At 35.0% G+C, this 14,392-nt stretch overlaps 1 protein-coding gene across 4 annotated transcripts in view; it reads right to left on the bottom strand.

Annotated features, from left to right (window-relative positions):
• Nucleotides 1-3,050: 3,050 nt before the first annotated feature.
• The window catches only part of Ca-beta (Calcium channel protein beta subunit), a 614,731-nt gene continuing 603,389 nt past the window's right edge, over nucleotides 3,051-14,392 (bottom strand). The window contains exons 11-14 of one of the 4 annotated variants that reach the window (XM_071586274.1): nucleotides 6,786-6,824; nucleotides 5,396-5,509; nucleotides 4,762-4,832; nucleotides 3,079-3,125 (exon numbers count right to left, since the gene is read on the bottom strand). In XM_071586274.1, the coding sequence (XP_071442375.1) occupies nucleotides 5,472-5,509; nucleotides 6,786-6,824 (77 nt within the window). In that variant the 3' untranslated portion in view covers nucleotides 3,079-3,125; nucleotides 4,762-4,832; nucleotides 5,396-5,471. Of the gene's footprint in view, nucleotides 3,129-4,761; nucleotides 4,833-5,395; nucleotides 5,510-6,785; nucleotides 6,825-14,392 lie in introns of all 4 variants that reach the window. The other 3 variants (XM_071586272.1, XM_071586273.1, XM_071586275.1) reach the window with 3 other exon arrangements.

The raw sequence follows: 14,392 nt of genomic DNA, 5'->3' as shown, positions 1-14,392 counted from the left end.
TTTTAACACTGATAGCGGCAAGGAAATAAAGGGTTCCTCATTTCGTAAACATATGATATGGGATATCATCTTGATACTTCCCTCTGAAAGCTGACTTTAATAAATATGTGAGATTTCAGACAAAGAAGAACTTTGTAGGTATATTTTAATGGAAACATGATTATTTCAAAATGTTGCCAAATTGCCAAAAGTTACGGGTGAGAAAAATGTTTCGTGTATGTATCAGGAAATGTAGTTCAGTGTCTACTATAGGAGAAGAAAATAAAATAAGGATTTGTGCAGCCATGAAATGAAAATGATTAAGAATTTTATTTAATATTTAATCAAAATTTCAAGAGGTCATATGCATTGATACCTACTTATTGTTGATGCAGTTTCAATTATTGAAAGTAAACACAATAAGGGCTGATTCATTATTATTTTATAAAGGTACCTCTGGAAATTCCATGGAGGAAGATATTTTTGATCAAAAGGTTTAATTGAAGAGTTAATGTGTTAAAGTGTCACATTTCCAATAATCATTTTAACTGCAATAAGGATAAGCTATGAATCCAGGCAGATAAATTCAATTTTCACAAGAATGAAAGTTTGACATTTTCTCATGTGATAAACATAATGCTGTGTATATTGTTTTGGGAAGCAAGGATCCATGAAATATTTACACATATTATTGAAGCAAAAGGTATTTTATAAAACACCACAACCACTTCTTAAGCTAATGAGTTCCAATAGTATCTCTTCCAATGTGGAGTGTGAAAAATAGAGCTTCTCTTTAGTTCAAATACCAAAAATAAGCAAATTATTAAAAATTACTTAGATTCTTAGTAAGGAATCCTTCTTTCTTGTATTGCAGAGAAAGAAATTCAAATACATTCAATATAATCTGTCAAATAGCATCACTCCCTTTTCATATCATTTATCTTAAAACAAACTAATACAATACTATAAGGATATGCATAGTGGTATCATGTTGATGATCTTTCTGAGTATTTGGGTAATTTTCTCTCAACTAAACTTGTTTTCATGAGGAGCATAAATCATTGTTTAATTATATGTGCTATTCCTAATCACTTTATCTATGGAAATAAAAATAATTCAGATAACACATATAGCTCAGTATATAAGCAGGTAAATGATATAAGATATTTTTATCAAAAAAATCCAGAATTTATGTGTATATTTATATATGTATTTACAATAACATCATGTATGTGTGCATGCATACCCATGGAAAGGCTATACGTACTCACATACTCACTAGATAATTATTAAATATCAACAGCAGGCTCGCTAAATTAAGGCAGGAAATGTTTATATCTCTCTATCTCTCTCTCTCTTAATCTGACACTCTTGTTTTTTAACTTCAGCATTAGTCAGTCGCATTGGTCATGTAAAAACACAATATTTTCAACCTTCTTCCTTTTCCTCTTCTTAATTTCTTTAAACACAGTCTTTTGTATTCCCCAATATTAGAAAAAAATTTGCATAGTCATTGTCCGATATTCCAATATATATCACTTAATATTCTGCGCAGTGAAAGGAATCAATTGATCATATAGTTGAACAAAGGATCACACTCCCTTGTAGGGAAAGCTCAGAAGTGAGAGTCAATAAGGGGACAGCCAGGTCTTATCACCAAACCTGTTCCATCAGTACACATGAATGACCTTGCCATAGTCCACATGAATAAACAAGGGGTACCCATCTAACTGCTAGGGGGTATTGTGGTCAGGAAGTGTTGATTATCATGCCTGTAAACCACAAATTATTTCAGTTCTAAGAGATGTTCACTTATCTTGTACGTAGTGAGCAAGGTCTGATGTAAATGAATCCACAATGTCTGAGATCATTGTACTTCATAGAACCTTGACATAATTGGGGATTACTTTTAATAATTTTGAAATATCATTGTTGGTCTATATTTGTTAATTAGATTATCCAATTAAGAAAGAAAGCTTAACACCAAAGTTCCATTCACGGTTTGTAATTTTTGGACCACAATACCAACAAATCTACAGAGCTGAAATGACCAAGAGGCTGATGACCTCAAGATTTCTTTAAACCCTGTATTGAGGAAGGGGGGATGGGAGGGTTAGTAATCTGTGTGCATCGCAAAAAATTGAAGGCCTTAATTCATCAAGGGTCACCACTTGCAATTCAACTGTACCGATATAGCCTTGGCCCTAGGCTGTGATCTCTTCCTTTGCTCGAACTATATACCTCGTGGTCAGACACGTGGGAGGAGTGGACCATAGGAACAGCTCACTTCATTACACAACACTTCCTGCGTGCATGCCATTAAACCACAGGAGATGACTACCACTCGGCGAGGTATTCCTCACACACTCTCAGGCGATTGCTTCCCTCACCCACAGCATGGAGCATTCACTGGTATGCATTGCTTTCATAGATGCTCTTCTTTTCTTTTGCACCCTTTTGAGGACAACATCACTCCTTGCACCATAATTCCGATCATTCTTGTGCCTCAATGCTTTTCCAAAGAGATAAAACTAAATCAACACTCGGGGAAAATGATATAATTTTCAGGACCAAAAGTGCACTCTGCCCCGTCATCATGCCACCTATTCTGTCAATTAACATGTACTGAGTGATTTTTATCGGAAGAGATTCCACTTCCCTGATCAGATTGAAAGCCCGGGCGCAAGGCTAAAACCAGTCTCCTTCCACTTCCCCGGCGGTACCTCAGATGGCGTTAAGGGCTCTGCGCGAAGATGCCCTGTGTGGCGAATGGTCCTCGACGGCCCAACCACGCCCCCCGTCCTCCATCCGCTGCCTCCCCCCGCCGCCGCCGCCACCCGCCCTCTGACCCGTATCCTCGGTCATCCCTCGGCGGTGGTGATATGCCATCGCGGGCTCAGCCGCCCTCGCAGAGCGGTGGCTGCGTGGGGCCGCGCCCCCCCCCGAAGGGGGCCCCCGGCGGGCGCGACGGTGGTGGAAGGCCCTCTCGTCAGCCTCCTCGTCGATCTCCTCGTCGATCGGCTCCTCCTCTCCCTCCTCCTCCTCCACCTCCTCCTCCTCCTCCTCCTCGCCCTCCTCCACCTCCTCCTCCTCTTCCTCCTCGTAGTCCGGACGCGAACGTCCCCTGGATCGGTGCCGGTGGTAGGCTGCTGAATGGGGGGGCAAATGAGCTGCTTATGAGTATGAGGAGTGGAAAGAGAGTGGGCCAGCTCGGTGGATGCATGCAATCCCCCAGAGGGAGCCAGGGGAAAATTGCAATAGACATGCAATGCAAATCACGTTTTGCCCTGAACTGCACAAGCTCTGAGTGGATTAATTCTTGATAAAACTGGTTATTTTCCTTCCTAAGGGAGGACAGTATGAATAGGGTACTTCTGAGTGGATTATGTTTGCATTTTATAGTGTAGGATGAAACACTGCACTTAATTTTTTAACTTCAAGGTAGTGATTCCTTCTAAATTTGTGGGTTGTTTCACCCAAGACCGCTGAACATACACACATACCACGGTAATTGAGTACCATTTTAATTATTAAGGCTGAATATTTAATAATTTTATTTATCCACTGAAATCATATTTGATTATATTCATCTGCAAAATAATAGAATATGTTTACCAGAATTAAAAATAACATGTCTGCACCCTTGACTAATACTGTTAGCATCTACATGAGAAGAGAAATAGTATTCAACTTTTCAGATGCTATCAACATTGATATTTTTAAAAGTTTTCTTATATTAATTCAAAAAGAATTCATCCATGGTATGGAAGCCAATTTTAAATATTTATTTAGCCAACTGCTTTATCAGAAATCATACCGTTTATGATTTCAAGGTAATGAAGTTGAAATGTTGAAAAAAGAAAATGAGAATCACTTTCTACATATGTTTCTTAATTCAGAAATACCGAATGTTTAATTTCAAAACTTTCATGAAAAATAATACAGAATATTAAAACTTTGTTTTTTCAACATTCTCTATCAGCTCTGGGCTAAAAATCAAAACACCAAATTGCACAATAAAAATAAAGAAATGCATCTAAATTTACAAAATTATGTTAATTTTGATTGCCTGTATTACAAGGTTTGGATATCAGTATTGAAATAACTCTAACAGTGTATACATATACATATATAGTCCTAAAAACTAGTCATTGTGAATATAAATAACCCTGTTTAACTTGTAGACTTGATTTATCATTCCAGAAATAAATAGCATACCTTTGAGGTTAGCATTTTTTCACGTTTAGGCAGAAAAAATACACAATACACAGACAATATCTTTAAGCTCTATCAAAATTATATTGCTCTGAAGATATTTGTTGAACCCATTTTATAAAAGCATATTAATTTTGCTTCTTAAGTTTAGTGAAGAGGAGCAGGTATACATGCTTTGCATACATACATAAATACTTTGTTATGCTATTAGGTAGGTACTGGCTAAATTTCATGTTACTTAAATTAATGGATCATGAAAAGCAGTTCAAATCATGCAGACTGATATTAATCTAAAAATGATATAGTGCTGATTTCATATATGCCAACATTATAATGCTTTAACAGATACATACCCCTGTCATTTATTTAGGTACTACATAAATATATATTTTACACAATAATAATAATATTACTTATATAATTACAATTTGTCATTTAGAATAAAAACTCATGCACATTAACTGAGGTCAAGTATCAATAATATTGTACAAAATATCAAAGAATATGCAAAGAGATAGAGATTATAAACTTCCCTGTTGAGAATAGAATGAAATCCCCTGATATTACCTTCTGTCATAATTTTTTTCTGGCTTTCCTTGATACTTGGTTGATTGCAATATGGAAAACTATTGCTCAATCTAAAATCAAAATAACATATTATAACCTCTTCAGATATCTCCCCGGTATGTAAAATAGAGAAAAAAACTATGCAAAGTGCACACTGAATTTTAGTCTTATAATTTTATCTAAAAAAGTCATTATGCTTTAAAGCAATCTATTTTATTATTTCTTTTTAAGAATTACTCTTTACAACATAAAAAGTGTAGGAAAAATCAAATGTAATTGCACAAACTGATGTCATCTCACATGGGTAGATTGGCATTTTTATTTCTCTTATCATGTTAGCAAATTAAAATCTGCGATTAATGATGTGCTTTCTGTTGAATAATATTTTACCTAATTTATACCTCATTTTGCAAATTTTACTGTAAATATGGAATGTCAGACCATTAAAATAAAGCTTTAAAGTGGGATAATGAAATATATTAAACATTAGTAAAACCACTGATGATTAGTAAAGTGCTATCTGCTTGCAACTATGCTAAAATAAGTTCTTTAATTATGTGTCAACGATCTGGTTAGTTCCACTGTCCTCTTGGGTTAGTTTGCAATGAGAAATAATTGTATACTAAGTACTTACTCATCAGTGGATGTTCTAAAGCCCTTGTCCAATCACTTGTCTAACTTAAATTCCTCTGCCCATTTTTTTATTCTTGCTATTCAGTTATAGTGCGAATAACACCTGTTGAGGGAACTAGGGGGGAAAGATAGCCAAGAAGAAATAAAATACAAGAAAAGAAAGCAAATACATTAAACTAAAGCAGACAGAAATCTTTGCTTACATGTGTCATTGAAAGGTAGATACTTTGAACATAACAAAATGATATAATTAAAACTGTTTTTTGTTTAGAAAATAATCTATGGCTTTTATAATTGCTTTATATTGATGAAAACATGTTACCTTACAATGAATCTGAACATGACATTAGGTGAAAATGAATTGTTAACAATTCAAGAAAGAATAGGTGAAGTTAAAAACTGGTATCTCAGAATAAAATAATAATAGCTTCTTTCTTAAATATGGGGCCATATATTCATATCAGTATTCAGAGTAATAAAAGTATTAATTTATAATGAGGCAAGAGATTATTGGTGACCTCTGAGGGAAGTTTGTTTTAGATCCATGCATTTGATTGAAAAACTATCTTATAATTAATAACTTGAGAGTTAAATACTTGCAAAACAATTTTTAAAATTAAATATATCACCACTTATTAGTACTTAAATATAAACAGCCTATTTTCATGAAAATGAAGATCAGTAGCACAATTCATCTTCCACGTTGCTCATATCCACAAAATAAATGAAATGGGAACACAAAATTTGTAGTTAAGTAAATAGATGAAATAGAAGATGCTGCTAGAAAAGAGAGAGACAAATATAGAGATAGATAGTGAATAGGCTTCATTCCAGTAGCTATGCGTGCGAAGCTTCATAAAATGTTATAGTAAATTAAATTTGATTCACTTATGCCAAAGGAATTCATTAGCTGGAGCAGAAAAAATCTATTTAGTTGTGAAGAAATGCAAATTATGCATTGAGCTTGCCAAACAGACACTCTGATATAAGAAAACATCAACACAACACATAAGGTATCCAATTAAGACACTCCTTAGCAAATTCTATGTAAAGAATATTTCACAAATGATTTTTTATACCCAGAATAATCAACCCGATCCTTGAGTTTGCTGAAGGGAACCATCTCTGAATTTTCAATTACATGAAAGTGAAATTTCATTATTCAATCAATGGAATATTGATATTTTTCAAAAAGTCACCATTTAAAATTCACGTGAACAATGACTCTTATATATTGTGGAGCTGGTGGTTCTTTCAGCAAACTAGAAATTGTTATCAATCCATCAAGCAAATTTAAAATTGTATTCATTGAATCTCATCCCATTTATGCCTAAGGAGTGCCTCTGGAATACTTTAAAAAAGTGCAATTTGAGGAAGGGGTTGGCATTTACCTCTTGGGTCGTGTGAGTATCCATAGGTGTCGTGGTGCGCTGTTGGTTTTTGGGGACAAGTGGCAAGGGTTTGCAAAGGCACGGTAGGGTGTGCAGCAACAGCATTTGCAACAAGGGGACATGTGGAGGAGATAGGGGAGGCAGGGAAGTGAGGGGGGTGGGAGAAAGAGAGAGAGACATAATCAAATATGAACAGGGAAGTGAGACAAAATAAAAACGAGAAGCTTGAAAGGGTTTGAGGGGAGGGAAATGGGGAGGGGAGGAGAGGAGGGGGAAGGAGGAGGGATGAAAACTGGTCATCCTGTCCCCATTTCCCCACTCTCTCCTCCTGCCTGCCACACTCCTCCCACTCTTCCTCCCTCACTCGCTCTCTCAAAAAACCACACATATGTAGTTAATTGTTTCATGTGGACATGATGCTTTTTGGCTTTAAAGATACTGGATAGCTTCCTAGGAACTAAGTGCAAATAGTATTTTTTTTCTATGAAAGCCAGGGTAGGAGGGTGATTGCATGACAACCTGAAGTGCTTAAATAATGGTCAGAACAGGAGAAAGCACAATTTGCATACTTAGCCATCACTCACTCTATGATCCATTTTGGTGTGGAAGGACCTAATGGTTTGAGGGTGGTATGCGACAAGTTTTATCCAAGTGTTATGTTATTCATCACATAGGAAGGAGGATGGCATATGGGACCTAGTATTGTGGTGTGGGTAGTGAATGGTGCTTAATGGATATGTGGATTTGGAAGCACAATTCTAAATATGGAGAACATGAACATTTTTTTAATTCTAGGAAAGCAGTTTGCACTCAACCAAAAAAAAAATTTTCAAATGTACACATTGAGCAAAATGGTAGCAACCGAAGACTGTTGTTTATCGATGACTGGAAGTAAGAAGTGGGCTATTTCATTTTCATTGCATATTAATTGTAAAAAAATAATTGTGCATACTGCTGATGAATTCACCAATTAGATAATACACAAAAAAGATGAAAATGTTGGAAAACTTCTTAATTATGGAGAGTATAGATAGAAATAGTATCAAGAGAAGTCATAGGTACAAACTGTCCTTACAGTGTGTATGAACTGCATTTTTATTCACAAATTCACCTACATGTATATATAAATAGGAGTATTTAAGAATAAAAACAAGATATGTAATTACCTTAAAATTAATAATACCCTTAATAAGATAGAAGAGACTTCCAAAAAAGTAAAATGGTACTATATTAATGCCACTGGAAGCAGGACAATTTGGTATCTCATCAGTTTGTATATGATTCTTAGGCCTTCTTAAATATGAGAAAAATTCAAAAGTAGATGCATCATTCTAAGAATCAAATAATCAAAATTATTATCATTAATGATCTGTATCAAATCTCTTAAAAGTATTTGAGGGTTATTTTTGAATAGGCTCTGATAATTATAACCCATCAATATAGCCATGGCTAAAATTTAACCATATTCCTCTCTTTTACCAATCAAGTGATATTTTTCCAAATTGATTTGCCTGAAGTTCTTGCATATAAAGTTGGTTTCATTATTATGCTTCAGAGTATTGCACATAGAATGGAATTATATACATGAATGGTAAATGGAACATTAACAGTAGTTAGCACTATACTGAAACCAGAAAATAAACATGCATATGGTTTTAAAGAGTAATACCCAAGTTATCTATCATTATCCAATTCTGATTTCTTTTAAGGTATGGATTGATTCACATTCATGAATATCTTCCAGACCATAATATAAAATAAAAAGTCTGTCTTCATTTCAGATTATGAATCACTCAAAAAACCTAGGGCCTGTTTTTGTTTTCCCCCTCTATAATTGTGATTTTTAAACAATGACTCACCCAACCCTTTTAAGAACTTGCTTCAAGTTGAGCATTGGATGATGTGTGTCATATTTATGAATAATTGGAATTGCCCCACATTACTATTTCATTATTTGTGGTAGTCAACTGTTTAACGTAGGCTTTGGGTGAATGCACATACTAACAAACAGCTCAAAATATCTAAGCCTCACTTAACACAATATATGTGACAACATAGAATACCAAAATCATTCTTTAATACTTAATAACTTCTGCCTCCTTTCATTCAAACCAATATGGATATTATTTTCCTCCCCTATCTCACATGACCAACACTCCCCTCTATCACTGTATACAACATTTCATTGCCAATAAACCCACACTGCATCTTTATTTCCTGCCTCTTTTGAATATATTCTTCTTGAAAACATTTCCATCTGCCCTAAAATGCCTAATTTTTCTTCATTCTTTTTATTTTCTGACCTTTATACATTTTCTATCCTTCAGCACACCTGTGCCTCCAGTATATGCTCATCATTTTGCCTCAATAACCAAGTTTCTGTACCATAAAAAAACTTGGCTTCATTAAAATTTTTCATGGAAAAGATGAAAGATCTTTTCTCAACTTCTGTACTCAATATCTGTGTCTCAAGTCCCACCTTGTAAAAGTTTCTTTGCCTAGCAAAATCCTATTTATACCCCATTGTTAGCATTAGAAAGCCCCATTACTGTAGCCACTTGATAATTGTGGCCAATCTCAGTTCTCCATCTGCCACATGCACCTGTGCACTCTGAGATATGCACAGGCTTTGGATAAGCCTCATATGCTTCCAGTCCACTTCTATTTTCTGTAATGCATTAATTTATTCTACCAGCTTGGTGGATGAAATGGTGATAGCATTACAGTTCAATACTATGCCAGCAATTTCTATCTCTGCAGTTCTATAATTAAGTGACCACATCACTTTATGGATAAAGGCTTCACACAGTGGAAGTTGTACATATCTATGATAATGGAAGGAAAAATTTAATATTTCACAGAATTTGACTATTAAATTGGGCAGGCCAGAAGAAATATCGATAAATACTCCAAGACCAATTGAAACAGTTTAAAAAATCAGCTAACACTTAAACAGCTTTCACTTTGAATTTTGCTAAACACTTGGATAACCACAAAAGTGACATTGAGCTTAAATAGTTACACATATTCGATGCTTTCAAGCTTAACTTTGTGGAAACCCAATATCACTGAATTAAAAATAATATTGCATCTTTCCACTCATTTTTATTTTATACAACTAGTTTTGTTACCTGAGGATGACGCCAATTCATCGAAACTAGTTGTAGTGAATAAAATTGAGTTTAAAGATACATAGGCATTTTTACTTCAGTAGTTACACGTAGTTCCTAAGGGCTTAAATACAAATGCATTTGAACAGATGGACCTATGAAGATCATCAGTGGATGCAAATGATCTCTGAATTGAAATAATATTTCTCAACCCCCAACATTACTCTCCCTTCTGACATTTGAGTGATGTTGTCTCATTAAAACACTTTTGAGGAAAGCAACAGGAAACCACCTCAATTATTTATCCCAAGAAATGATGATGAAATAAATATTAGACTGAATCCAGGCAACTATGGGGCTCAGGCCACTAGACTGTGTGCATGACTGGCAGTGGGATAGGCAAAGCATCCATGATTGTCAGCTCAAATCCTTGTCAAGTGGAATGAACAGAATTAGCAGTGAAGAAGAGACAGAGGAGGACCGAGCCAATTAAAATAGTGACTTAGAAGGATAGGGCAATGTTAAAGACATGGAAATTAATAAATATAATGCAGGAAATAAAGAGAGGAATTATAAGTATTTGGGTTGCTCCAGGTGAGACAGAAGGACAGCACGGATAACTGGGGTGATAGTTGTAAAGTAATATACAGAGGAGGCGAAGAGAGCCATTAAGGACTGGAAATACTACTGAGTATAAATGTAGGAAGAAGCATAGTAAATATAAAGCTAATGAGTGACAGAATATTATTAATGGAAGTAAAAACTGAGCCAATGCACTTAGTAATTATTCAGGTCGACATGCCACTTAGCAATCAAAGGGAGGAAGAATTCGGCAGTGTATATAATTAATTGGAGGAAATGATTTTGGGGGTTTTTGGAAGGAAGCATTTTATAATGATGGTGGATTGGAATGTGACAGCGGGTAAGGGGGAAGATGGTAGAGAAGTGGGGGACTATGTTAATAAACAAGGAATGACATCAGGAAGAAAGCAATAGAGTTCTGTAGGATACCAGGGTTAATCATCACGAATACATGGTTTAGGCACCATAAAATCCATAGGTATACAAGGAAAATACCCAGGGATTCAGGAAGGTATTATTTAGACTATATCATGGTTAGCTAAAGATTTAGGAACAGCGTGATTAAGTAGCACAGTTTCCTGGGAACGGATGAAGACTCAGACCATAATTAGGTAATTATGAAGGGTAACATCCGATTCAAAAAGGTATGCAAGGTAGAGTAGGAAGATAGGAAGACATATAGAAAAATGAATTTGAAGGCATTAACTGGGATAAGAAAGGAAGTCATCGATAAAATTATGAGTGAGGGCAGAGAGATGGGTACCGTAAAAGAAATCTGTGAACATATCAAAAAAGAAATATTGAAAGCTGCTAGTGAAAAAAGGAACAGTAAATGGAAAAGGGATATAGTTTGAGGATATGGAGAATTAACAAAGGAAGGGTGAAATTGGTGTGCCTAACAGGAAGGTGAGAGCATTGCTAGGAAGATTGAAGGTAACTTCATGCAAGCAATCAAAGATAAGTTAGGAAAAATATTCATTGAACCAGGAAAGATTCAAGAGAGATGGAGGAAAATATAGAGAATCTATTTTGAGAAGACATTTGGTCAAAAATTATAGATTTAAAAAGAGAATATGACACAGATGGAATGCTTAGGTCTAGGCACACTTGATTGCAAGATTAAAAGGACATTAAGGATGTTGATGTCAAATAAGGCCATATGAACATATAATTCCCATGGAACTACTTAAGGGTTTAGGAAAACAAGGAAGGAAGAGATTTTTTGGGCTAAATTGTGGAAATAAAGAGGGAGGAATAGGGCCTGAAGATTTTGTCAGATCAATGTAAGTACCTATTTGGAAAAAGGGAAAGGCACCCATATGTGAGGACTATGCAACAGTAATTTTGATTTCAAGCACATTTAAAGTGATACTTGTAGTCATCAATAAGGTATGGAGAGCGGAGCAATTGATTACTCAGGGGATGATCAGTTTGGATTCAGGCAAGATAGAGAGGCATGTGTGATATAATCGCAGCAACAAGGTCAATAATAGAGAGAACATAGAATACAATCAGGATGAATTTGAAGTAGATTTTGAGAAGGCATTCAATATTGTTAATTGAAAAGAATTAATGAATTTATTACTGAGAATAGGAGTAGATTGGAGGGATAAGACCTAAAAAGCTTTATTGCCAATCATCTGGAAAAAAAGACCGACAACAATATTTGGACTTCTATAAACTCAACTGCAGTGATTGCAAAAGCTTTTATGTGGGTCAAACGGATCATAATTTAAGAATGGGATCATAAAGACATCAGCAAACCTTCCTATCTTCTCAGAAAGACAAGTGTTAATTTGTGAGACATTTCATAGACTCAAGTCATTTGAAGTTCCGGGTCATTACTCTCAACATGATATGAAAGGGAAGCAGGATAGATATGTGGGAGAAACTGGAAAATCTACTTTGCAAGAAAAATTTTGAATGAGAAAGCAACATCATCATCCCTTTCCATTCCCTCTTCCTTGACTTTGTCTCCTGTCCTCAGTCATATTAACCCCAGACCTTTAACCCTCACTCACTATTCCTACTTACATTGTTCACAAACTTCTCCTTGCCTATCAGTCATGAGCTTCATTAAACACAATTATTTGAGGAACCTCTTTTGGAAATGAGTAATTTTTTTCAGTTAAGGTAAAATTTTTAATGACTCTAGTGGAATTATCATAAAGTTATTGGTCAACCATGAAGATATATCCTTGTGATATGTGTGAGTAGTTACTAAGTGCCATTCGATTTTTTTAATACTGGTGGAAAGGTCTTTGGTGATAGATGAAGCCTTGAATGAAAAGCACAACAAGATTTGCTTGCTATTGGTGCTATCCATTTGCTCATTGTGGATGAGCAGAAGCAGTATAACAGTGCAGTATAACACAAGTAAGCTCAGTGCAAACTGGTATTCCTTGGATGTGAATTTATGAGTGCCATCATCTGTTCAAAGAAGACCATGAATGAAACATGTGCTTAGCATGAGTAGAAAACATCCTAAATCTGGGTTAGAACCTGCATATGGCATAGTATTTCAGTGAACTGGGGCTATCAAAAACTAAATATGGCTTAGATGTTAATGAAATTATATACTGTCATCCAAATAGGCCAGTGACTACTCCAGAGTCATCAGACATTCTCTAACAACTGGGGGAAACTGAGCAATAAGAAGTCAAAAGTCAAAAAAAGAATATAAATAGCCTATATCCCATGGAACAATAGAGTCCCTCCTGATTTGAGATCTGTTCACTATGCTAAAGCCATGATCATCAGCATGCTATGCCATAGTCTTCTGCATTGATTGCTATCAACAGAGCTTTGAATGAGACAGAAAAATTTTCATGTGGTTTGAAACTACAATAAAGGCTCAATCAATTTAAAAATCTAAACAAAAAATTTAAAATTAAGTGTTGCATCTTTCAGTGAAAATTTATTTATAAAAGATTCAAAGATGTGATAAGTCATGATGTAATAACTTTCCCTCACCATCTTAAACTTTCCTGGCCTGATATGTTTGTTTTTTTAAATGCTACTGGTTGAAATCATACTCCATGATAGCCCTCTGCAAGCAGAAAACATCAAATGACAGTACAAAATCTATAACTTAGGTTAGATTTTTAATAAGGCTTCAAGTTCTTTGATCACCATTCCAGCCTATTAACATAGACTGAAAAAAGTGTGATATGGACTAACTTAGTCCAATTAGCAGCAAAATTAGAAAATGGATTGCCATCTATGTTATGGTCATATGATACAATATTCATTTAAGTTATTGGAAATATCGTAATGCATTGTTCATTTAATTGTTTCTTGATTTCATCATTGATATTTATATCAGTTATGAGGGGGTAAAAAATATAGCATGTAAATTTTCCCTCATTGCAAAAGTGATAGTGTGATTTGATTTCTAAAAAGATAGGTAGGTATCTTGTATGAAATTCTGCCCACTCTGTAAAGGGAATCAATCGGGAATTCTTTTCTTAGCACCATCTATACTCTAGAAGATTCCTCTAATAGAAAAATGCCATTATTATTTAACTAGCACCCACCTCCTTTTAGCAAGCCACATAATCAGTACAATGTTGCATCATTTGCATCTTCATAAGTATTCGGAGAAGTTTTCTATCATAATGAATGCTAGACTAAATTGGGCTTTGTTTAGAGTGTGTAACCTAGGTACATTGAAACTGTGAGCAATTTGCATGATGTTTTAGCAGAAAAATCCTAATACAGTATGCATGCCTGCCTAAATCTGAATTGGTTTAATTCAATATTTTCTTCTTAATCCATAAAGGTAGAAATTCAATTGTATATGTGCCTCAATATTCATATGGAAAAGAGCTTGATTGGAGTTAAATATGAGAAACTGAAATTATGTTGGTCTCGAATGACAAATTTGGAACTTGGTAAACAAATTTTAAATCTAAA

Source organism: Hetaerina americana, unplaced genomic scaffold (assembly GCF_022747635.1).
Source record: "Hetaerina americana unplaced genomic scaffold, ioHetAmer1.1.p SCAF_1, whole genome shotgun sequence".
In the NCBI taxonomy this organism is placed as follows: Eukaryota; Metazoa; Arthropoda; class Insecta; order Odonata; family Calopterygidae; genus Hetaerina; species Hetaerina americana.
This window is presented reverse-complemented; position numbering and strand designations above follow the sequence as displayed.